Source organism: Littorina saxatilis, linkage group LG2 (assembly GCF_037325665.1).
Source record: "Littorina saxatilis isolate snail1 linkage group LG2, US_GU_Lsax_2.0, whole genome shotgun sequence".
NCBI lineage: Eukaryota > Metazoa > Mollusca > Gastropoda > Littorinimorpha > Littorinidae > Littorina > Littorina saxatilis.
This window is the reverse complement of record NC_090246.1, coordinates 36,184,820-36,208,401: the sequence shown is the minus strand read 5'-3', so window position 1 is coordinate 36,208,401 and position 23,582 is coordinate 36,184,820. Positions and strand designations below refer to the sequence as shown.

At 46.2% G+C, this 23,582-nt stretch overlaps 2 protein-coding genes across 3 annotated transcripts in view; both read left to right on the top strand.

Annotated features, from left to right (window-relative positions):
- The window catches only part of LOC138958875 (3'-5' exoribonuclease HELZ2-like), a 117,999-nt gene that overhangs the window by 37,951 nt on the left and 56,466 nt on the right, over positions 1-23,582 (top strand). For both annotated transcript variants that reach the window (XM_070330185.1, XM_070330186.1), the window contains 6 exons: positions 1,479-1,658; positions 2,473-2,715; positions 5,165-5,354; positions 5,882-6,197; positions 7,085-7,295; positions 9,105-9,212. In XM_070330185.1, the coding sequence (XP_070186286.1) occupies positions 1,479-1,658; positions 2,473-2,715; positions 5,165-5,354; positions 5,882-6,197; positions 7,085-7,295; positions 9,105-9,212 (1,248 nt within the window). The remainder of the gene's footprint in view (positions 1-1,478; positions 1,659-2,472; positions 2,716-5,164; positions 5,355-5,881; positions 6,198-7,084; positions 7,296-9,104; positions 9,213-23,582) is intronic.
- On the top strand, positions 14,532-17,180 carry LOC138958587 (uncharacterized). Its single transcript, XM_070329786.1, has 2 exons — positions 14,532-15,443; positions 16,286-17,180. Exons 1-2 carry the CDS (start codon positions 14,962-14,964, stop codon positions 17,178-17,180), a joined length of 1,377 nt encoding a protein of 458 aa, XP_070185887.1. The 5' UTR covers positions 14,532-14,961.

Genomic DNA, 23,582 nt, shown 5'->3' with positions numbered 1-23,582 from the left:
TGGGGCCACTTGCCTGGCAGCAACACTGTCTTGTAGCCATCCTATTGCCCTTACTCTATCCAAATTGCTCAGTTTTCTTCGTGGGGGCATGTTGCTACTGTGCATAATTGTGTCAGCGTGTCAACCTTTGAATACAAGGTGGTGACCGATGTTAATAGCCAGGACCCTGTTGTAGCACGTGCATCACAACCTTTTGCCCTGGCATGCGTTCCGCAAACTTCATGGGGCTATAAAAAACCACCCTTTTTCTACCAAAATGCAGAAACTTTTGAGAAGTCACACAAAGGGAAATAACTCTGCCTGCCAAACAAAATTCTAGGTCAAGACTCATTGTTCATTTGTTAATTCAAACACATTAATCTTTTGATTATTATGTCGATGTTTAATTTTTTGGCAATTTTTTATAATTAGATCCGTTTTTTCAACCGATCCTTAACTTTTTTTGAAGAGTGTATGTATCACTAGATCTACATGCTTACATTGTCAGGTGTATAGCTAGCCCATTTCATCGCCTATACATAAATAACTGAATTACATCGAACAAGACACACGAATATGTCCGTTGTGTCACAATTGTGTCCATCGTGTCACGACTGAGATCGTGACACGATGGACCGTGACACGATGGACAAATTTCAAAAAAAAAAATTATGAATGCTCCCTGTTCCAAATTTGATTGCAATTTCAAATCTAGATAGTTAAGTGTCCCAAAGTCCCATGTATTGAATGTGATTTGAGCACATTTCAAGTTTTAATCACTATCACACACCCCGTGACACGATGGACATAAAATAATTTTAATACTCACTTTGACAACTTCAGGACACCAATAAAATAAGACGTAAAGGCCACGCGGCGATAGGTTTTTCCTGAAAGGAGGCGACAAAAGGGACGCGATCTTGGTTACATTTAAAATTACGAAAAAAGGGACCCGTCATTGTTTTTCAGTCGCGTTCAGTAAACGTGACACGACGGACATAAAAAGTGAAGACAGCATTTTTTGCTCTTTTATTTTCGTTTCATAAATAAAGTATAAAAGGACATTAAAAAAGCTGCTCACAGATCGGTTAGTGTTCTAAAAAACAATTTTTTGAATATTTTTTCATTCATGTACGATTTTTTTCTGACGATCTACAGACATTTGAAATTTTGCCTTCTAACCCAAAGACACCCATTTTTGACACCCTCGCCTACTATTTGACCTTAAAAGGTATAAGGTAAACACACAAATAACGCAAAACTCGTGACCAGTTTCCGAAGGACATTTTGAAGAAGACATTAACCCGAATTTCAGTACAATCGGAGCACTGTGTGAAGCTCTGAATTTTTTTGAAGTTCAAAGACACGTTTTTGCCTCAAAATTGAAAAACCGTCATATACAACATATAGCATTTAGGAGGATTTCTCACTCAAGCATAGTGCTTATTTCCCATGTTCATCTGCTAATCTGCTTGAGTGTGGTCTATCAATACTTGCAGGCCACAGACAAATGTTTGTCAGCTCACAGTTTACTGGAGCGTGACGTTTGGATGCTGGAACGTGACACAGGTATATCGCGTGAAGAAATCGTGCAGCAGTGTCAGAGGAGACAAGCACAATCATCACCTGAGCAACAACAGCAGCCACAACAACAACAGCAACAGCAACAGCAGCCACAGGTTGGTTTACTTGGTCACTTACTTTGCCTTGGTGGTGTTTGGATATTAGCTTCACTAATTTTGGTCTGCTTGGACATTATTTGCTGTTGAGTTTTCATTTGCACAGGAATTGTTTGAATTTTAATTTTAATCTTGCTTTTTATCAACAGGTAAAACCTGCCCAGATGCTTGTACCAACCTTGACGCAGTACAGAAATTCGAACTCAGTTCACATTTCCCGAAACAAGGGATTGTTGAGCCTATTTTTAAAAACTTTGCATGTTTTGAAAAACAAAAAACTAAACTTAACTATGAGCTATGACATTGTAATTGTCTTTTCACTGGACCTTGTTTGTACTTACCTTTGTGTGTCATACCTCACAACAGGGGTAAAAGCAAAACTAAACTATGAGCTATGACATTGTAATTGTCTTTTCACTGGACCTTGTTTGTACCTACCTTTGTGTGTCATACCTCACAACAGGGGTAAAAGCAAAAATAAACTATGAGCTATAATATTGTAATTGTCTTTTCACTGGACCTTGTTTGTACTTACCTTTGTGTGTCATACCTCACAACAGGGGTAAAAGCAAAAATAAACTATGAGCTATAATATTTGGAATAGTCTTTTCACTGGTCCTTGTTTGTACAATGTACTTACCTTTGTCCTACCTGACAACAGGGGCATGGGTGCAACTCTGCCGGCTACACGCCGGCAGCCGGTTTTTGGTTTCATCGGCTGCCGATGTTTTTGTTCCAGGAGAGGTTTTTTTTGGCATTTTAAATACTAAAAAAAGCTGGACCCAAACTTTTGCCGGTTTTTGGAATTTTCCAGGTTGCACCCATGCAGGGGTACGGAGCCGCGGCTTCAAGGCAGACCAAACCACAGCCGACCTCTGCCCCGTCATCTCTGGCCCCAGCTGTCCAGGGGGCCAACAGTGGCTACACTCTCAGGGAGAAAGTGCCGCACACAGTGCAGGAGTACTGTGGCATGTGCTGGACTAACGGCACCAAGAGCCTGCAGGATGGAAACTCAAACCGATGCCTAAAGGGCCACGGCAACTTCCAGGTCAAGCGGGTGAGTTTGATGTCTTGCGATAAACGTAACTAAGACATAAGATAATTTATTGTCCATACAATTAAACAATGATGGAAATATATGTGGTTCATCTGCTTTTAAAACAACCAAACAACATATGACCACCCTAAACATAAAAACAATGAAACATACGAAGTAAGAACACCCACAGTACTCCAGACAGTACAAAATAAGCATTGGTCAAAAACAGTTGGCTGGAAAGAAGTAAGGGTGAGAACCAAGAAAGAGAACCGTATTTGACGGATTACAAGACGCACCGTTTTATAAGCCGCACCCCCGACTTTTAACAAAAAAAATTGGGACGAGCCACGTATAGGCCGCGTCACTATATTAGCCGCCGTCGAAAAAAATATAATCAGATCGTGTCAATCAATCAAAACAACCAGGCAAACGAAAGTACGGTATTTGGCGAAATCGGCTCCGAGAATAAACAAGTGAAACAAAGAAGAAAAGTGAAAAAGTTTGAAGAAAAATATTGCACACGCAATTTGTAACCAACACACACATGTAGTCCCGCCCGGAATAAGCTTTTTTGGGATGATTTACGACTTTTGCGCACATTTCGAGCAGACGAAAACACAACATGGCGGCTCTCGCTCCTCCAACTATCGCGAGACACAAAAAAACGAAATCTCGCGCGCGCAAGATCCTGATACATCCGGTGTTTCTCTGTACGCTATCTTGTCACGACGACTTGTTGACAAACGAAGATTCGCGAAAGAAAGAGAAAAGCGCCGAGTCTTGAGTAGAGAGCTAATAAAGTACCGGTAATCGCTAATCGAGCGAAATGAAAATCCGCGTCGTCTTACATTAGGTGGATGCTATTCAAGTTTAGGTAACGTTTTAGCCGCATCTTTTTATAAGCCGCAATGCGATTTTTTTTTTTTTTAAAGTCGCGGCTTGTAGTCCGTCAAATACGGTAATGATCATCCTATGCTTTTTGTGATTCCAACCTTTTTCAGGCGGTTTCAATATCTGTCATGCACCCTCGACCAATCGGTAACTTTCAGTATCCAAATTGAAGTTTCGTATATGTACATTGTTGTCACAACGAAGCAGTTTCTAGGAATGAGTAGGGGGACCATTTCAGAGGATGCAAAGAGCGGCGCTAAAATACAGACCATTCACTGCATACACACATAAGGCAGTCCTTAATTGAGCTTGAAGTGCTAAAGCTTCGTGTGGCCAGCTTCGCAAAGTATACTAAGTGGTCAACTTCGCCCAGTTTATAAGGACAAGTTTTATGTCTCTTGTTCTCTTTGCATCTCAACACTTCTCTGTGCCTTCACAGGTGTTCCTAATTGTTGGAATTTTCCGAGAAACATTCTACATTTTCTGCAGATCTCGCATCTCAATCAATCAATCAATCAATCAATGAGTCTTATATCGCGCATATTCCGTGGGTACAGTTCTAGGCGCTCTGCAGTGATGCCGTGTGAGATGAAATTTTATACGGCCAGTAGATTGCAGCCATTTCGGCGCATATTTACCTTTCACGGCCTATTATTCCAAGTCACACGGGTATAGGTAGACAATTATTAACTGTGCCTAAGCAATTTTGCCAGGAAAGACCCTTTTGTCAATCGTGGGATCTTTAACGTGCACACCCAATGTAGTGTACACGGGGGGAGGTTCGGACACCGAAGAGAGTCTGCACACAAAGTTGACTCTGTGAAATAAATTTCCGCCGAACCTGGGATCGAACTCACACTGACAGCGGCCAACTGAATACAAATCCAGCGCGCTACCAACTGAGCTATATCCCCGCCCATCTCTTATGCTTTGACAGGTGTTTCTGATTCTTTGAATCTTCCGAGAAATGTTTTACATTTTCTGTAGTTCTCACCACATCTTGTATGTTTTGACAGGTGTTTCTGAAATTTTAGAATTTTCTTAGAAAAGTATTACATTTTCTGCAGTTCTCACCACATCTCTTATGCTTTGACAGGTGTTTCTGAAATTTTAGAATTTTCTTAGAAAAGTATTACATTTTCTGCAGTTCTCACCACATCTTTTATGCTTTCACAGGTGTTTCTGACATTTTAGAATTTTCTTAGAAAAGTATTACATTTTCTGCAGTTCTCACCACATCTCTTATGCTTTGACAGGTGTTTCTGAAATTTTAGTATTTTCTTAGAAAAGTATTACATTTTCTGCAGTTCTCACCACATCTCTTATGCTTTGACAGGTGTTTCTGACATTTTAGAATTTTCTTAGAAATGTTTTACATTTTCTGTAGTTCTCACCACATCTTGTATGTTTTGACAGGTGTTTCTGAAATTTTAGAATTTTCTTAGAAAAGTATTACATTTTCTGCAGTTCTCACCACATCTCTTATGCTTTGACAGGTGTTTCTGAAATTTTAGAATTTTCTTAGAAAAGTATTACATTTTCTGCAGTTCTCACCACATCTTTTATGCTTTCACAGGTGTTCCTGATAGTGGGTATTTTCCGAGAGCTGCGCAGTCTTCCCAGCACCATCCCTCGCAACCTTAACTTTGTGGTGTGTCGCTTCATCCAGCAGAAGAAGAAGTGTCAGTTTGTAGGTCCCGGACCTTGCCAGTTTGCTCACAGCGAGGAGGAGAGAGTCCTATGGATCTGGATGGCCAGGAATAAAGGTCAGTTGGTTCGGTGGGGAGTAGGATTGTGTGTAAGTGGTGCCTTTAGCAACAAAGGTTAATCTGTGTATGTAGAAGGTACCACAGCTGTGCAAGGAACACATGTGTGCATGCACATGTACTCAAACGCACACACACCCATGAACAAACACACACACCCGAGAGTGAACACACACACATGCACACCAATACTCGCAAGGAAATAAACCTCTGCCTGCCATTTGTTTTTGCTGATAATGCAGACTTGAAAGTTTGGTGTAGCAAACACTGATGTTTTTCTGCAGTTATTCTCAAGACTTCAGGACGAAAAGCTTCACTCATCTTGTAAACTTGCTCTCAGCAGGAATGGGGCTTTAAAACTTCAAGTAGCTCAAGAGCACAAAATAATTTACTGACTAGCAAGGCAACAGCAACACCACAGTTCAGAAGTTCTTCACCTGACAAAATTAATGTATGCTTTTGGAGCGCTTACTTCCCTTTGTCTCCGAGATCTTCACCTGACGTCTGTTACTTTCTATCCATGACAGTTAACAAGGTGGAGGATGTGGTGAAAGCCTGCAACGAGGACCTGAGGAAGACCAAGATCAACCAAGGTGACTCCGTGGTGGCCGCCCAGCCCATGCGAGTGACCACCCAAACCACGCAGGTGCGACTGCCCATGCACCTACAGAACAACACCCACTACTGCCGATACTGCTCCATTCAGTGCAACAGCGAGCGGCAGTGGGAGGAGCACACTGCTTCGGAGAAACACATGTTTCACGTCAACAGCGATAAAGACCATCAGTGGAACTACCGCCAGCCCCCGTGGGGACAGGGCAGCAACCTCAGCATTTGCTCCAAGTAAGGCATATTTGCTGGTTACAAACGTGTAAATAAGGCTCGGCGCTCACATATGTAACTTCAGCAGGACAGATGACTCATTGCATCTTATCCCAGCCCTCTACACATTGCGTGAAAGGAAAACAGGCCAAGTACTCGTCATAATCCCTATCGCAGCATCAATAATATGCAGTGCATCGTCTGTGCCGCTGAAGCTGCGCAGGTATATTCTGCCCATACGTTATTGTATCATCCACCTGTGATTTTTAAGGCTTCATGTCTTGGCAGGTTAATAGCAGCAACTGCAAGGTGAGACTTTGCAGGCTGGTTAACTTCTTTAGAACAATCATAGTCTCAGCGATGCTGATAGGATCAACCACTTCTTGCAGCGGTGGATGACCCTGCAGTGGGTGTTGCTCAGTTTCCTTGTGTCCTGTCTGTGGTGGTTGAATGATATTTGCGACTTCATTACTTGAACAATTGAATTAGCTGAGTGTCCTGCAGAGGAGCATAAAGAAGCACCATATGCTATGATTCATATAAGAGAACAGTTAGAATGAATTGCTTAACGTAAGAACGACGTCAAAGCAGATTTGCCCATGGCGTATTGGAGGTTCTAAACTTTGCCTGTTGCAGGGACAATAGTTTTTAATCACTAATTACAGGGAGTAATTGTTTGACATTGTCAGCCTTTGACAAAATCCCATGGTGGTTTTTGCAGTTCCTGCTGTTAGCCTTCTCTATGTACAAAGCCACATAGCCATGACTTTTTGAACTATGATTTTACCATTGGTTTGTAGGCAGCTTTCATACAGAAAGTAAGTTGTTCTAGCTGAATTCTCGCTCATTTTCTCTTTGTCAAATTCATTACATAGATTTAATCTATTTTATCATTTTGTATTTCGCAGACACGTGGATGGAGGTCGCTGTCCCTACTCCCATGTGCCAGACATGTTCAACTTGTGCAAGTACGCTCACAGCCAGGAAGAGTTGGACGAGTGGCGTGAACGTTACGAGTGGCGTTCCATGAAGCGCGCTCTGGCCAAGGAACAGAACATGTTTTCCTACATGGACCAGTTGCTTGAACGCTACAACGCTGCAGACTCTCGTGTTACTGAAGTGAGTGGACAGTGCTAGTTGTGTTTACAGGGATGAGATTCTTCCGCCAATTGGCGGAATTCCGCCCAAAAGTTCGTTCCCAGGACCATTTTTCTGAATCGTCTAAATCCGTTGAGAAAAAATGGGGAGGGGGGAGGGGTAGAGTAGTTGTTGTGGTTCCATTGGATTCGATCTGTAAAGTCCTACCTACAACCCTAAAGTCGATTTTCCAGATCAAATCTCCGATAAAATAATGACAACATAACCTCCGTATCGAAGGAAGTGGACCTTCGACCCGAATATTAACTTTCCATTTGGGACTAAGTTTCCCTTTCACCGAGTGTCTTCATTCCGAAAATTCATAAACGGGCTGATTCAGCTGTCGGCTTTAGCCTGCTTAACAAAGATGGCGTCGGTGAGAACATTGACGGAAAGCGAACATGTTTTGGCGTCAGAGATCGACCAGGGTGTGAAGAATAAGTGGGTTCTGAAATGGCAGGAAGAAATCGTCACGTCTGAACTACGCGGGAGAAAACTGTCGCTCTGACTTGAAAATTCTATTAAAAAGTTGACTGTTCCGGGAAAGGCTAGATGCACGTGGTGTAATTTTGATCTCAGCTACAAATCCAAAGGGAAGACCACGCTGAAAGGCCATTTGACAACTATTTGCTTCTACTGCTCGGACTCATTTCCAAGTCTTTTTTTTATGGTCAAAGTGTCAACAAATCTTCAGCTTCAGGGGGCTTTGCCCCCTGACCCCCACAAGGGGCGTTACCCCCCAGACCCCCACCAAATAATTTCCTCCAAAATCACTTTTAGGGAATCTCATCTCTGGTTTAACACGAGTGCTGAGGTTGAGCTGAATTTTTTTTATGTTGCTCCTGCTTCCCCAAATTGTAACTTTCTTTTTTCCACATTGCTAGCCCTGTATCAGTTGCACTATAATTGAGTGGTCAATAGAGTGAAAATGTGTTTGTGTAGTTTTGTGGGTGTGGGTGTGTGTTGTACATGAACATTGCTGTCTGTTTTATCTGTAAGGGGAAAAAAAAAAAACTTGACCACCAACAGAGTTTTTGAAAGTGTACAATGTTATTCAGGGTTTCATTTACTAGTGCGCCTTGCGCCATTGGCGCATAACATATCAAAATGTCCCATTGGAATTGCCTTCAGTGCGTCAAAGGGCGCACTGAGATTACATACCACTGCGCCACCCCATGCACACTTTTCACGGGAGTACAATGTTCGGAATGAGCTAGGCAAAAACGCGCGCCAAGCCGAGTAACTTGCGAGTTTGTAAAATGCAATATGATTTGCTTTTAAAATGTAATTCATTAGTATTCAACTAATTCTGCGAACTATCTGTGCTTGCGCGATTACCTCTGTGGAAACTGTCAACAGAAGCGATATCGATCGAAACACAGACAAACACACACACACACAGTGACACACTAACCGGATACACTGGCAAATTCTCATATCATCATATGGCACTAAATAGCACTATTTTGCATTTTTCGACAAAAGCATTTTCGGACCGCCTAGCGTGCTTTGTGCGTTTTGCCTTCGACTATGTAATGTCCCATCAGAATTTGGTTGAGGGGGACAAATGTCCCATTGTCTTTTTATTCCAGGCTAAACCCTGGTTATTATTTTAACTGCCTGGCAAGATGCTGGGAGTGTTTTGGTGAAAAGAAACATATTTAGGAGGACTAGAAGCTTATTTTAACATTTCTCCTTATATATAACAGAAGTGGGAGCTCAAACGCAGTACCTTATGACTGGGGTTATTTTTCATTGTATCAAGCCTCATCTTTGTGTGTGTCTTGACAGATGTCAGAAACACTGCCTGGCGTACAAGTGAAGTGCCAACAGCCCCTGGAGCAGTTCAAACAGGAGAAAAACGCTGTCATTGTCTGGACTTTCATTTTGAGAACTCAGGTAAAATATGTTGTCTTCTTTTCTTCGATCTCTTTGCTTTTTTTTTTTTTTTTTTGAAGAGGAATTAAATTACATCCTTTACCCAACTCACAAATAGCAATTAACTCTAGTTCAGTGCTGGTAACGCTGTACGCGTCCCCTTGGTAACAAGGAAGGCGCCTCTAAAAAAAGAGTGACAGAGACCCGTAAGGGTGTCAAAGCCAGCCCGGAAACGAGGCCCCTTCCGTATGCGTGCGCATAAGCCGCCAACTTATCATTCTCAACTCAGCGCCCAACAGGACTGGTCGCTTTACTGTACGCTCCGACTGTTTTCAGTCTTGTTGCTTGGTCTTCTGACTTTGGCTTCTACCCTTTGGTCTGCCGCCTAGCTGGGTCCGCATCCTTGCCGTTATTGGGTGAGAGATTTCTTGTTTTTGTAACTTTGGCGACATTTTGTCATGTTTGTGAACTTATGAAATTTTCTTGAAGAAATATTTTTTCGTGAGTTTGCTTTACCATGGCGGATAGCGTCAAGCCTAAGACTAGTTCGAGACAGGCTTCGGCTACTACTTCTCCTACTGCTAGTTTAGCTTCGTCTAAGTCTTCTTCTAGAAGGGAGAGTGCTGGAAAGGCCGCTTCTTCTTCTGGGTCGGGGATTGATAAATGTCCGAAAGTTGTTGACAAAACTTCGTCCGCCATTTTGTCCGTCGAAAAGGACAAGGTCACGCCTTGTGACAAAAATGTTTCGAATGTGGATAAACATGCTTTGTTGTCGGGGGCCCCTGGCGATTCAGGGTTTTTGCCCTCCGATATTGCGTCTTTGCTTCTGACTATTAGTTCACAGGTTTCGACTTTGGCCGCAGATTTGACGGCGACGAAAGCAGAGTTACGTTCTTCCGTTTCAGCTTCCTCTCTCGCAGGTGCAGCTGTGGCTGCTACTTCGGTGGTCCGGGCTGAGGTTCATGCGTCGCAGCAGGGCGATGGACGTCTTGTGCCCTCGTTGTCTGAGCATGGGCTCTTTGAAGGTATGTCCTCACCACATGGTGCCGGGTTCTCCGGTGCCAGTGGTATGCGAAAGCAGGAGCGAGTAGACCGTGATCGCGGCGAAAGCACCGAAACCCCCGCCGTTAATCCGCATCGAGCGCTTTCGGTAGAGGCTAGGAGCCCTGTTGTTCGTAGGGATTTGTCATACCACTCTCACTCAGAGTCGGGTCGATCATTTCCCCTTCCGCCCTGGGGGCAGGAAGATGATGGTGTCTCCGGAGCTGACCAGGAGAGTCTCTCTGGGGTTCACCTGCCTGACTGCGATGGCGAGCAGGCTGAAGAGATGGATGAGGGTGCTTCCACGGCTGTGGATGACACCCAACTTAACGTGCCGTTTAAGCTGTCGAGCGCAGTGTCGTCGGCAGCTGAGACGGCTTTTAAGTACTTTCCGGAAGGGGTGGTGCGAAGCAAGCAGAGACTTCCACCACCGCTGTCCGCCTTTGACGATTTTCGGTCCTCCAAGAGTCCGAAGGATCAGTTCCGGTTTCGGGAGTCGTCATCGGTTGCTTATGTCTTGGCACATGTGTTCAAGGGAAGGAATACTCCTGCGGTGCCGTTGTTGGCTCAACACGGAGAGGCACCAGAGGATGTGTTGCCTTGGTTGGCTAAAGCGGGGGAGAGGGCTGTTTCTGGGATTCAGAAACTTAGGCTCACCCCTCGTCCTATCAGTTTGGTCGAGACGTTTGCTCTGCCCTCTACTGTGCTTCCGGTTTCCCCGGAATTGGCTTCTTTGAGGGAGGATGGCTACGGCAACAACAGGGTTGTCCCGTATTCCGAAGCCTCTCTTTTGGCTTTGGAGGAAGCAGGGAGAGCTCAGCTTGAGCTGGCCTCAGTGTCAGAATCGTTGCAGCGGGCCCTTTCTAGGTCTATTGCTTCGTCGTTGGACCCGTTTGAATTTCGTTTTGAAGCGTCTGCACTTGATGTGAGTACTCTTTTTGCCACGCTGGCGAAGGTCACTAGAGAACAGATGGTGATCTCCGCTAACCTTTATGCGCATGCCGTGCATTCAAGAAGGACAGCGTTCTTGACAGGTTCTAGGATTACCAACAAATCCACGATCGAGAGTTTAAAGGTTTCTCCTTTCTCGGAAGGGTCCCTGTTGGGTCAGGCATCTCTTGATGCGCTGCAGAGGGAGACCCAGGACGCTAGGGACCTAGCTATAGCCCGTCTCGCTTCTCACGGGTTTTCGAAGCCCCAGAACAAACCACACACGCAATCACAGTCTTCCGCCAAGCCTCAGACTGCTTCGTCTGGTGGTGGCAAGACTCACAAACAATCCTTTGCTTCTTCGAGTAGGGGTCGCGGTGCTCCGTACCCGAAGAGGGGCCAATCTTTTGGCGCCTCTAGGGGGTCGGGGCGTAAGCCTCACCCCCAATGAAGCTCCCCCGAGCAGGCTATCCCGGTAGCCCCCGCACTGGTTGTAGCGGGCGGCCCGTCCAGGGCCCTCACTTCCTGGCTGCAGCTGGTGGACAGCAAGTGGGTTACTGGGATAGTTCGTTCGGGGTTCCGACTTCTCTGGTCAGGAGAAAAAGCACCTCTGACCAGGATAATCCCGCCATGCAAACCTCCAAGAGATCCAGAGGCGAGAGCCGCAGTTCAAGGAGAGGTTTCAGCTCTGCTTTTGAAAGGGGCGATAGAGGAGGTATTGGACCTTCGGTCCCCGGGGTTTTACGGCAGACTTTTCGTTGTGCCAAAAGCCTCGGGGGCTTGGAGACCGGTGCTGGATCTATCTACTCTGAACAAGTATCTCCGAACTGTGAAGTTCACTATGGAGACGCCGACCTCTGTGCGAGAGGCACTTCGCCCAGGCGATTGGGCGACCTCAGTGGACCTCACAGATGCATACTTTCATGTCTTGATGCATGTAACAGACAGAAAGTGGTTGCGCTTCCGCTGGGGCGAAAAGGCATATCAGTTCAGGGCTCTCCCGTTTGGCCTCTCTCTCGCACCATGGATCTTCACCATCGTGGTGCGACAACTTTGCTCTCTGCTGAGAAAGGAGGGCATTCGTCTGCGAGCCTACTTGGACGACTGGCTGATCCTCAATCAGGACAGGGATCTGTGCCATGTTCATACTCGCAAGGTCCTCAGGCAGGCCGCTCAGCTCGGATTCTCCGTAAACCTGGGCAAGTCGGAACTGATTCCATCACAGAATTTCACTTACTTAGGGATGGAGTTCGACACTCTCAGTTGGACTGTCCGCCCTTCTCAGAAGAGGGTGTCCAAGCTTCAAGACTTGCTTCGTGCGCTTCACGGAGAGAATCTGGCCAGTGTACGGGTTTTGACATCGGTACTTGGCCAGATGGAGTCTATGGCTACTCTTATCCCACTGGGCAGGGTGCACAAAAGGCCTTTTCAGGCTGCCCTTCAGTCTCGGTGGGATCAGTCAACCCAGGGTTGGGACACTCAGGTTTCGCTGGAGACCTGGTTTTTCGAGACCACGCAGGTCTGGCTCCTCCCCTGGGTTTTACAGGGAGTTCCGATAGTTTGCCCGTCTCCACAGAACGAGCTTTTCACCGATGCTTCTCTGATGGGGTGGGGAGCTCACCTGGGGGAGCATGTGGCGTCGGGGGTGTGGGACTTGTCTCAACCTTCACGTCACATCAACGCGCTGGAGTTGGAGGCTGTTTCGTTGGCGCTCCAAGCTTTTCTGCCTTTCGTTCAGAACAGTCATGTCAGACTGCACACCGACAACATGACAGTTGCGGCTTATGTGAACAGGCAGGGCGGAACGAGATCCCGCAGTCTTTCAGACAGGGCGTGCCTCATCCTAAAGTGGTGCGTTTCGCATCACATTCTGCTGTCAGCCATCTTTCTGAAGGGAAGCTTGAACGTCCTGGCGGACGCACTGAGCAGGGGGGACAAGGTGGTCCATTCAGAGTGGACCCTGTCTCATCAGTCCCTGCACCGACTTTGGGTACAGATACAGAAGCCGCAAATCGACTTGTTTGCGACTCGTTATTCAGCGAGGCTTCCTCTGTTTGTTTCCCCCTTCCCGGATCCTCTGGCGTGGGGCGTGAACGCTCTGGAAATGGACTGGTCCAATCTGACAGCTTACGCCTTCCCTCCGTTTTGTCTGTTGGGCAAAGTTCTCAGGAAGGTCGACTTGGAGAGGCCAGCGCTGGTTCTGGTTGCCCCATTTTGGCCAAGCCAGCACTGGTTCCCGGACTTGCTGCGACTGGCGGTTCGACCGCCTATCCCCATCGCAGTAAGAAAGGGAGAACTCTTGCAACCCAGGTCAGGCATTCATCACGAGAACCCTCAGGCGTTAAACCTTCACGGTTGGATACTGTCAGAAGCTCTTTGCTTAAGGCAGGGGCCTCTTCGGCCACGGTAGACTTTGTGAATCATGCTCATAGGAAGTCCACCAGTTCGGTCTACTCGTCTCACTGGGCCTCCTGGGTTAAATGGTGTGAGCTGAACAGAGTTAAGCCCTTGGCACCTAGATCTATGCAGGTAGCCAATCATTTGGCTTGGCTAGCAGGGCAGGGGGGGTCAGCATCTTCCCTTCGTGTGTGAAGGTCCGCTATTTCTTCAACGCTACGACAACTGGGTCATAAGATTTCTCTTGATGGGGTCATCTCCAGCGTTATTAAGGGCAGAGGTGGCACGGAATTTTAGCAAACATTTGTTCAAAAACGTGTTTTGGGTTTTTGTTTTTTTCAGGTACTTTGAACATCATAGAATCACTGTGTGTTGTTTATTTTGTCAATTTCATCGTTTATTTTGCAATAAAGTGGTGATTTTCAAAGTATGTGTACATGTGTGAGTGCTGCAAGTGTGAGAAATTGCTGAACAATCTATGTTTTCAAGTCCTTGCAACAACCACGATTCCCCGAATAAGCTTGGCAGTAACACATCGAACGGTTGAGCGGGAATTCCCGTTTTCTGTGAACGTTAAAAATAGACATGAACAGTCCGTTATTTCCGTACAACGGCCGGATCGCGCATCAACTTTTTCAGACAGTAATATGAATATTCATGAGAACAACCTCTAACCTTTGAGAAACTTCTCTGGTTGGTCGTTGTCAATGACCACAGTGACGCGCATGCGCAAACTGCCTTATCCGTTGTAAACACAGTGTCGATTCCACGTAACTCAATATCAACTATCAACCAGCAATGTCTACTCCGAAATTCGCAAGGATCTTCCCAACGCAAAAGGAAGAATCAGCTTTCAGATGCTCGAACAACGAGGAAGGAAAAACCAGCAGGCGACGAGAACGCGCCTGAAGTTGGCAGAGCAGAGACAGTTGTTTTGAGAGATAGTGCTGACGCGTATGTTTCGAATCGACTCGGAGTCGAACCTCGGCCAGTTTTGGGCGATGTGAACCGTAATCAGCCTCAAATCGAAGGTATTTCTGCTTCGGCGACGAAACTGAGGAGATTTAGTGGTGCAGGCATCGACCTGAATGCTCAACCACCAGCTGAGCTAAATCGCCGTTCGTGGTGTTTTGCCGAGTGCAGTCAGTTGAACTGAGAACTCGCTTCTCTCTGATGTGAAGTGCCCGGAGTGCGAGGCAGGACATGTGACAATTCAAGTTGGTGACTCGATGGGCTTGTCACAAGAACTAGTGCTGTGTTGCGACAGCTGCCAGTATTCACGCACAGAGTATTCGTCGCCAAGAGAAAACAACCTCAACCACAGACAAAATGTTCCCTTTGAAGTGAACAAAGAGATTGTGCTATACACTCCAGTGTGGACAAACTGTGCACAGTCTTTGGAATGCCAGCGATGAACAAGAGTTCCTATCATCGCATAGACAAACGAGTCAATGCCAGCATTGTGGAAGCTACAGATGCCACACTTAACGAAACAGTGGAGTTTGTGAGGGAAGCCTACAGGGAAACATTTCCTCAAGGCAGAGTGAATGCTGTGAATGATGATGGTGAGGAAGACGGTGCTTGGGAAGATGATGATGGCATTCTCTGGGTGGATGTGGCCTTTGATGGTACATGGCACAAGAGAGGATTTTCCTCACACTATGGAGTTGGCGTTGTTGTTGATGTTCTGACTGGGTATGTGCTGGACTTCTGTGTGAAATCCACATACTGTCACACATGTGCGATGAACAAAGAAAAACTAGAGGGGATGACCGCTGCCGAGCAACTACAGTGGAAGCAGCTTCACCACCCTGACTGCAGCATTAACCATGAGGGATCTGCCAAGTCTATGGAGAGGGACACAGCCTTGGAGTTGTGGGGAAGGTAAGAATATTGTTCTAATAGCCTATACACTCTTCCCTATATCCTTTATTTTCAAATACAGAATAAGACAACATGAATAAGGTTGCGCTAAAAAGTAAATTTTATTTAAAATTGTATAAAGCATGGTACATTGTGGGTGTTTCTTTTTCTTTACAAAGAAAGATGAAGACCAACAAAACACAACACAGAAGCACATATTTTTGCAACAAAACACTGTCCACAAACCCTTCACAAATACATTTTCTTTTGTTGATAAATCATTAAATGTTCACAATGTCCTAAAGGATCAGCTAGGCTGGGAAATTTTTTATTGAATCTGCAAATTTCAGAGGAAACCTGACAACTTTTCTATTGAAAAGAAAAAGTGTCCCAAACAAGTTGGGATCAAACTCATTGTCAGTGTGTGTGTGTGTGTGTGTGTGTGTGTGTGTGTGTGTGTGTGTGTGTGTGTGTATGTGTGTATGTGTGTGTGTGTGTGTGTGTGTGTGTGTGAGCGAGGGAGAGATGTGTGTATGTATACATGTATATATTCTAACAAGTACAAGTTAAATGTTCACCCTCTATGAAAAGATCACTTTATACACACTTAGTACACAAGCCAATGTAAATTGGCACACTTTCCAGTAATAATAATACATGTATGTATTTTCTGCTGGGAGAGGCCTCCTGATACTCTTCACTAAAGTAATATCCAAAATCATTTTCATTCGTGGGTCTGCGTCTGTATCTCACCAGGACCTTGTTGGCCCATGAACCCCAGTCTTTTTCATATTTTTTTTCAAGACAGTAGTTATCCAGCCAGTACTTCACACTAAGTTTTTTTTAATTTTTCTATGCTGCAGGTCTGTTGAGCGTCACAACCTCAGGTACAGAACTATGCTGTCGGACGGAGATTCCACAGCGTTCAATGCTCTGGCTGCAGCTCAGCCCTACGGTCCCACACGTCCCATCACCAAGCTGGAATGTACCAACCACCTCCCCAAGAGAATGGGCACAGCTCTCCGCAAGGCAGCAAAGGATGGAAGGCTTGGTGGAAGAGGGGAGGGGCGACTAACCAAGGAAAAGTGTCAACGCTTGCAAAACTACTTCCGTAGCGCGATCCTCAACAACCTTGAAGATCAGCGAGCCATGGAGCAGGCGATCTGGGCCACTTTCTTCCATGTGACTTCAACTGACGAGGACCCTCACCACGACAGATGTCCAGCCGGGCCAGCCTCATGGTGCTTTTTTCAAAGAGCCAGGGCAGAAGGGCAACCACCACCTCCACACGCAGGGCACAACGGCACTGCCTTGTCCAGGGAAGTATCACATGCTGTTCTGCCCATCTACAGGAGAATGACAAATCCCATTCTTCTCAAGCGCGTGGCCCATGGCAAGACTCAGAACAGTAATGAGTCTCTCCACAATGTCATGTGGGGACACTGCCCCAATGAAGTCTTTGTTGGGAAAGACCGGGTGGAAGCAGCCACCGCTGAGGCTGTCGCAAAGTTCAACAGAGGCAACTTTGCACTGGCACAGGTCATGGACCACATGAGCTTGCCAATTACTGAGCTTACTCATTCTGCTTTGGCCAAAAAAGACAAGGTGAGGGTCCAGAAGGCGGAGAGAGCAACAGATGTGGCCGCTGTAGCAGCTCGTAGGGCAAGATGTGTTGGTCGTCAACGTCAGCTGGAGCAGCGAGAAGACCAGGAGGGGGAGGTGTACGGTGCTGGACTGATGGGGGATGGAGGGGAATAAGTACCAACATCATTTGAAGAAGACTCGGAACAATACATGAACACACCCAGACTCTTTTTTCAGCAATTTGTCTTCATAATGTGTAAAGAAACACTTTACAAACTTTCAAATGCAATTTTCTCTGAATATGGGTTTTCAAGGACGGTATCAACGCGGGAAATGATATTTCGTCAGAACTACTTGTGGTAGAGTTATAATTTTTTTTTTACAGGAGTAAGATTTGATTTTGCCAGACTCTTACAGAGCGGTTTTTGTAAAACCCATCAACAAATTTTTTTAGAGAATATAATATAAGCCTAATAGGGTATTTTGGGGGCAAAAATTATATCTCTCAATTTATGCTGCTGAATTCGAACTGGGGTAATTTGGTCAAAATGGCTCTGTATAAGTCTGAAACTGATATCTGGGAGTAATTTTCACTGCATTTGAAGCCTGTAGCTTCAAAAATGTCTTTTGAATTTCATGGGGCGTGGTGTGTAATTTTCGTATTTTTTTGAAGAAATTGGTATTTTTTTGTGAAAATATTACTTGCTTGGTCAAAAAATGGGCATGCAGGTGCTTTTTTATGCTTTCTTTCTATAAAGTACCCCTAAACTTCAAAGAAAACTTACAAATATTCAGATTTCATTTTTCGTGCCACCTCTCCCCTTAAGGGTGCCTCTCTTAAGGCCGCGCGCGAGAAGTCTCCGCTCCCTGCCTGGGATTTGTTACTTGTTTTGCGTTACTTGGCTTCTAACGAGTTCGAACCTATTCTTTCAGCCAGTTTGGTTAATCTGACGCGCAAGGCAGTTTTTCTTACTTTGCTTGCTACATCTCGTAGAGGTAGTGAAGTTCATGCCTTTTCCGGCTTAGCTAAGGATATCTCAACCGGTAAAGATGGTTCTATTTCGCTCAGATTCAGGCCAGAATTTTTAGCTAAAAATCAGAAACCGGGCCAAATTTCGCCTGTCATTAATTCCTGCCTTGAGCAACATTCTTGCTCCTGGAGACCCAGATATTGTTAACTGTCCGGTTAGAACGCTTAGCAGTTACCTGTCTCGAACTCAGTCCATTCGTTCTGAAAGTCAAAAATTGCTTTTTATTTCGCTTAATACGGCAAGGAGTAAAGACATCGCGAAAGTGACTTTAACCAAGTGGGTCTCCACTTTGATCAGGCATGCTTACGCCTGGTGGCATATTCAGTCTGGCGAAGTTAGGGCTGTTCTTCCCCTGACATCAGCTAGGACTCATGAGGCTAGGGCATGGGCCTCCTCGGTGGCTGTGCTCCGTTCAGGCCGCTTGGCCGAAGTTTTGGAGGCAGCCTATTGGAGATCTGAGGATGTTTTCGTGAACTATTACCTCAGGGACATCTCCTCTCTGCGTCAGGATGGCAGTTTTGCGCTACCTGCCATGGTAGCCGCAGGACAAGTCATTCTTCATTGAATTTTGGTAAGTCCCGCCACCTATAGTAGCAATCTGCTATTTGTGAGTTGGGTAAAGGATGTAATTTAATTTCAAATTTTAGAAATAAATTTTCATTTAATTAATACTTACCCAACTCACAACGTTTATTCCCTCCCACCTCCCCGCTGTGGTTGGTACTGGGGTCTAAAAAAGAGTGAGTTGGGCTTCGTTTCGAATGATAAGTTGGCGGCTTATGCGCACGCATACGGAAGGGGCCTCGTTTCCGGGCTGGCTTTGACACCCTTACGGGTCTCTGTCACTCTTTTTTTAGAGGCGCCTTCCTTGTTACCAAGGGGACGCGTACAGCGTTACCAGCACTGAACTAGAGTTAATTGCTATTTGTGAGTTGGGTAAGTATTAATTAAATGAAAATTTATTTCTAAAATTTGAAAGTATACAAAACCTGGCCCTGCCATTCTCTCTGAATGCAGAGCCACTGGTTTCTCTTATGTGATCTGGTCATTAGATGCTCTGCATTTAATACATTGGCACCTACTCGGAACTGAAAGTGAAAGAATATCAAACAAAAATGTTTGAGAAAAAGAAAGAGAAAGTGTCTCTGACTTGCCGTATCCGCATATGAGGCCTGGGCCTGTGTTTTGTCCTGTGTGCATCAATCTCGCTGCATTGATCTCAGCCCAATACCATCAGCATGTCAAGAAATCCAAAAAACGGATAACATTCCAAAATTTACTTGCAAAATGTATTTAAAAAATGACCTCGCCGGCATCTTGCATGCTAGATTTAACGTTGATTTTGAGATAAGTTCATTATTTGTATGATAAGTGTTTGACTGTCTGTCTGCTTCATAGACCACTGGGTCAAGGTACTGTAAATGTCACGCTTTGTCAATAATTAAACATTCCAATAACCTTCATTAAATTACATTCTTATCCCAACTCACATCAAGCAATTTACTCCAGTTTAGTGCTAGGACGCTGAATAGCATCGCCTTGGTAACAAGGGGAGGTCACCCTAAAAAAGAGCTACCTTGACCCCTTATCATGACAAAGTCACGCGTGACTTCCTGACCTTGCCGCCATCTTTGAATCATTCACTCTCCAGCGATCTGTGTCTACAGACGTGTTTTGATTTTGCTCCGGCTTTCAGCCGGTTTGTCTGACTTCTGCCTTTGTCAGACCCTGCCTTGGTACTTGCACACGGTCCCTCTGCTCCTACTGTGTGTTTGGGTGAGCTTTTTTGTCGTTTGTTATCGTTTTGTGACTTAGGTTTGGTCGAATACTTAGCTTTGTTTACATTTTTTCCGTTCGCCATGTCGGATAAGGAAAGAATAAAAATGCTAAGTTGGTGGCCGAGCCTTCTCCCACAAAGAAGCCTTCTCGTAAGTCGTAGAGTTCGGCATGTTAAGCTTTGATTAAAGTCACAGATCCTTGACTAAATCCTCGTTTGATGTGCGATAGACTTACCTAATTCTCCGGCTATGCCTAGTTTGCCTTCAGCTGCTTCACCGGTCTTGTCCGGTTCAGGCCCTGTTAGCGAGAAGCAGGATGTTTATGCTATTTTGCACTCCTTGAGTGCTTAGATATCCTCTCTTTCAGCCGAGTTTTCGTCTACCAAGGCTGAGATGTGTCTTTGCCTTCCGGTGTGGGAGGTGTGCGTTCCCTTGCCAGGGTGTGTGTTCCGCCTTCCTCCACTTTTACGTCCGCCGACGTTCACGCCTCGTTTGAGGGCAGCCGTGGTGTTTCCCTGCTGCGTTCCCAGGCCTCTTGGACTGACGACGATCAAGGTATTTATACTTCGCCAGTAACCGGGTTCTCCGGCCAAAACGAAGTGCGTGTTTGGAGAGAGTAGCCACACCGGTTCGTGTGCGCGAAAGCTTAGGCCCTAGGTCTACGTCGTTCCGATTGAGTGAACGTCTAGATCGAGGGAAAAGCCCAGACACGCGTTCGGTCTCTGACCGAACAGGGGAAGTGCGTCCTCCTACACTCCCTAGAGGAACAGTGGGTGCGGCAGCACAGCTTTCATAGCTTTCCCCGCTTCCGCCTTTCAGGCAGGAAGCAGTCCCTAGGGACGTACCGCTTGGGTATAAAATCCCTCGTGGGCGTCTCTTCCGGGCGACACTTCGTCGGACTATGGTAGTCACGGCGGAAGTGTCTTGCCTGACTTCACGGAAGTGAGGGACTACGAGTCGGATTTTGGCACTTCCGTCCAGGGTGACGAAGATGTCAACTTCCGCATACCGACTAAGCTTCCGCAAGCTCTGGCTTTAGCGGAGGAAGTGGCTTCACGCTATTTTGAGGAGGGGGTGACATTCCCCGCTTCCGCCCTCTGGGCAGGAAAGCAGTCCCTAGGGACACACTGCTTGGGTATCGCATCCCTCGTGTGTCGTCTCTTCTGGGTGACGCTTCGCCTGACTATTGTAGTCAGGGCGGAAGTTCGTTGCCTTGTTGCACGGATGTGCGGGATTATGAGTCGGATTTTGGTGCTTCTGTTCAGGTTGACAAAGATGCCAACTTCCGTGTACTGGTTGAACTTCCGCTAGCACTGGCTTTGGCGGCGGAAGTTACTTCAAGGTAGTTCGAGGAGGGTGCGGCAACACTTGTAGGCTTGTTGCCCAACCTCCTTCCGCTTTGGGGGATTCCCGTTCTGCGAAGGACGGAAACAGCAGTTCAGTTTTCGGAAATTCCCGTTTTCGGAAATTCCCGTTGGTAGCGTTTGAGCTGTCTATGCTACTGACTACTGGGCAGTACGGCGGTGCGTTTCACGCTGTACCGTGGTTAACAGCACAAGGTCTGGCTCCTGATTCAGCGCAGCCTTACCGTGCTTCTTTGTTTTTAGCCTCAGCTTTGCCTGCTGGTTTGGCTAAGAGGTTTACACTGCTGCATAATTCAGTCAATTTGATTGGCTCGTTTGCCTTGCCTCGTTCCACTTTTCCGGAACTTGCAGTCCTTAGGCAAGATGATACAGCAGAGACAGAGTAGTCCCGTTTTCGGAGAATTCTCTTTTGTCTTTGGAGTAACTGGCTTACGCTTGCTTGAGTTATCGTCTCTCTCTGAGACTTTGCAGAGATCTCTGTCGAGATTGATCGCGTCGTCATTAGACCAATTCAGGTTTCGTGACGATGCGGTAGAGAAAGTTGTCACTATTCTGGTAGGGAAGACGGCTACAGTAGAACAGTATGTTATACTGAGTCCTCTTTCTTGTCTCTGGGGGAATAAGCACATGATCTTTTCAAGTTATCCTCTGTTTAGGAAACTTTGCAAGATTTTTTTTTATAGAGCTCTATCTTCTCTGCTCTTGTTAACTTCGAGTTTCGTCGTGACGCACGGGAGAAGGATGTCATGTCGCTTCTAGCTGCTTTGGCTAAAGTCTTTTGAACAGCGGAGCCTCCCAGCGCTTTTCTTGGCACATTGCTTGGCTCAGGTTGCAAACAAGAGGCGGATCTACTCGATCCGCTCTTTGCTTTTTGTGGTTCATCTTCTGGGAGAAGCTGTGATCTGCGTCGGCTGGCCACATTTGGCCTTTATTTAGGCAAGATACGGAGCTAAGCAAACACACATTGGGTTAAACCCTCTGCCTTAGGCAGCTTCGCGGTATGTACGCCCATCTTTGGTGCGGCATACCTCTTATTTTTCACCTTCTAGGGTGAAGTTGCTAAGGCCTCAATTTTTGTTTTTTGCCTCTGTGGTGAAAAACAAGGCAAGCTGTTAAAACTTTCTCGGCTTTTACGGCTTACGGAATTGCGCTTTCTCATCAGGGTCATAAGCTTTGGTTTCTGACAAGTCGCCAGAACATGTCCAAATTATGGGCTCACATTCTGACTAAATTTTTAGGCTCACTGAGCCATTGCTCGTAACCTCTCAGTCGGAACTTTTCCGGCTAAGCCTACCTCTTGAGGCAGTGGCTTCTGTCAGCGACTTTCGCTGCGCAGCACAAAGGACTCGCAGGAATTCCTTAGTTTCAGCTTTTCTTTCTAAGAGGTTACGGAAAGAACTAAACACCATCATGTGGCTAAGCCTAGGTTTGGCACAGACGTTTTTAGCATTGGGGTTGTTTTTCTTCCACACGCAAAGACATACACCGTCGATTGGCGGGTACGCCCTTCACAGAGAAGGGTGGACAGGTTGCAAAGTCTGTTTCGTACTCTGTCCTTGATAAAGAGAGCGGCTGTACGTGTTCCGACCTCTCTTCTTGGCCAAATGGAATCGATGGCCACTCTTGTGCCCTTAGGCAGAGTCCACAAGCGGCCATTTCAGGCTGCCCTGAGTTCGCTGTGGAAGCCTTCTCTTCAGGGCTGGGAGACAGTAGTCTCTCTTGAAAGCTGGTTTCGGCACACAACGAGGCAGTGGCTGCTCCCTGGGATTTCACAGGGAGTGCCAATCTCGTTTGCCCCCCCCGGACGAGTTTCTGTTCACAGACGCGTCTATGGAGGGCTGGGGTGCCCATCTTTCTGTTCACACTGCGTCAGGTCTGTGGAACGAGACGCAGAGTGGGGGGCACATTAATGCCCTAGAGTTAGAGGCTGTTTTCCTGGGACTCCAATCGTTTCTGTCTATGGTCAGGAACGAATAAATTGGGGTTCGCACAGACAACACGACCATGGCGGCCTATTTCAACAAACAGGGAGGCACTTTGTCTCTCGCTCTTTCTGTCAGGTCAGGTCAGATTCTTGCCTGGGGCAGCCAGCACCTTATTCTGTTGTCAGCGAAGTACGTCCCAGGCATACTCAACGTTCTTGCGGACTACTTCAGTCGCCCGTAGTGTACGATGCACACGGAGTAGACTCTGACTCATCAGGTCCTACAACGTCTGGGTGGCATTTCAGCAAGCCTACAGTCGATCTGTTTGTGACAAGATTCTCCTGCAGGCTTCAGGTCTTTATCTCCCCCTTTCCAGACCCAGAGGGGAGGGAAACAGACGCCCTCGAAGTAAACTGGTCGCGTCTGAGCCTACGCTTTCCTCCCGTTTCATCTCTTGGGAAAGGTTCTCAGGAAGGCG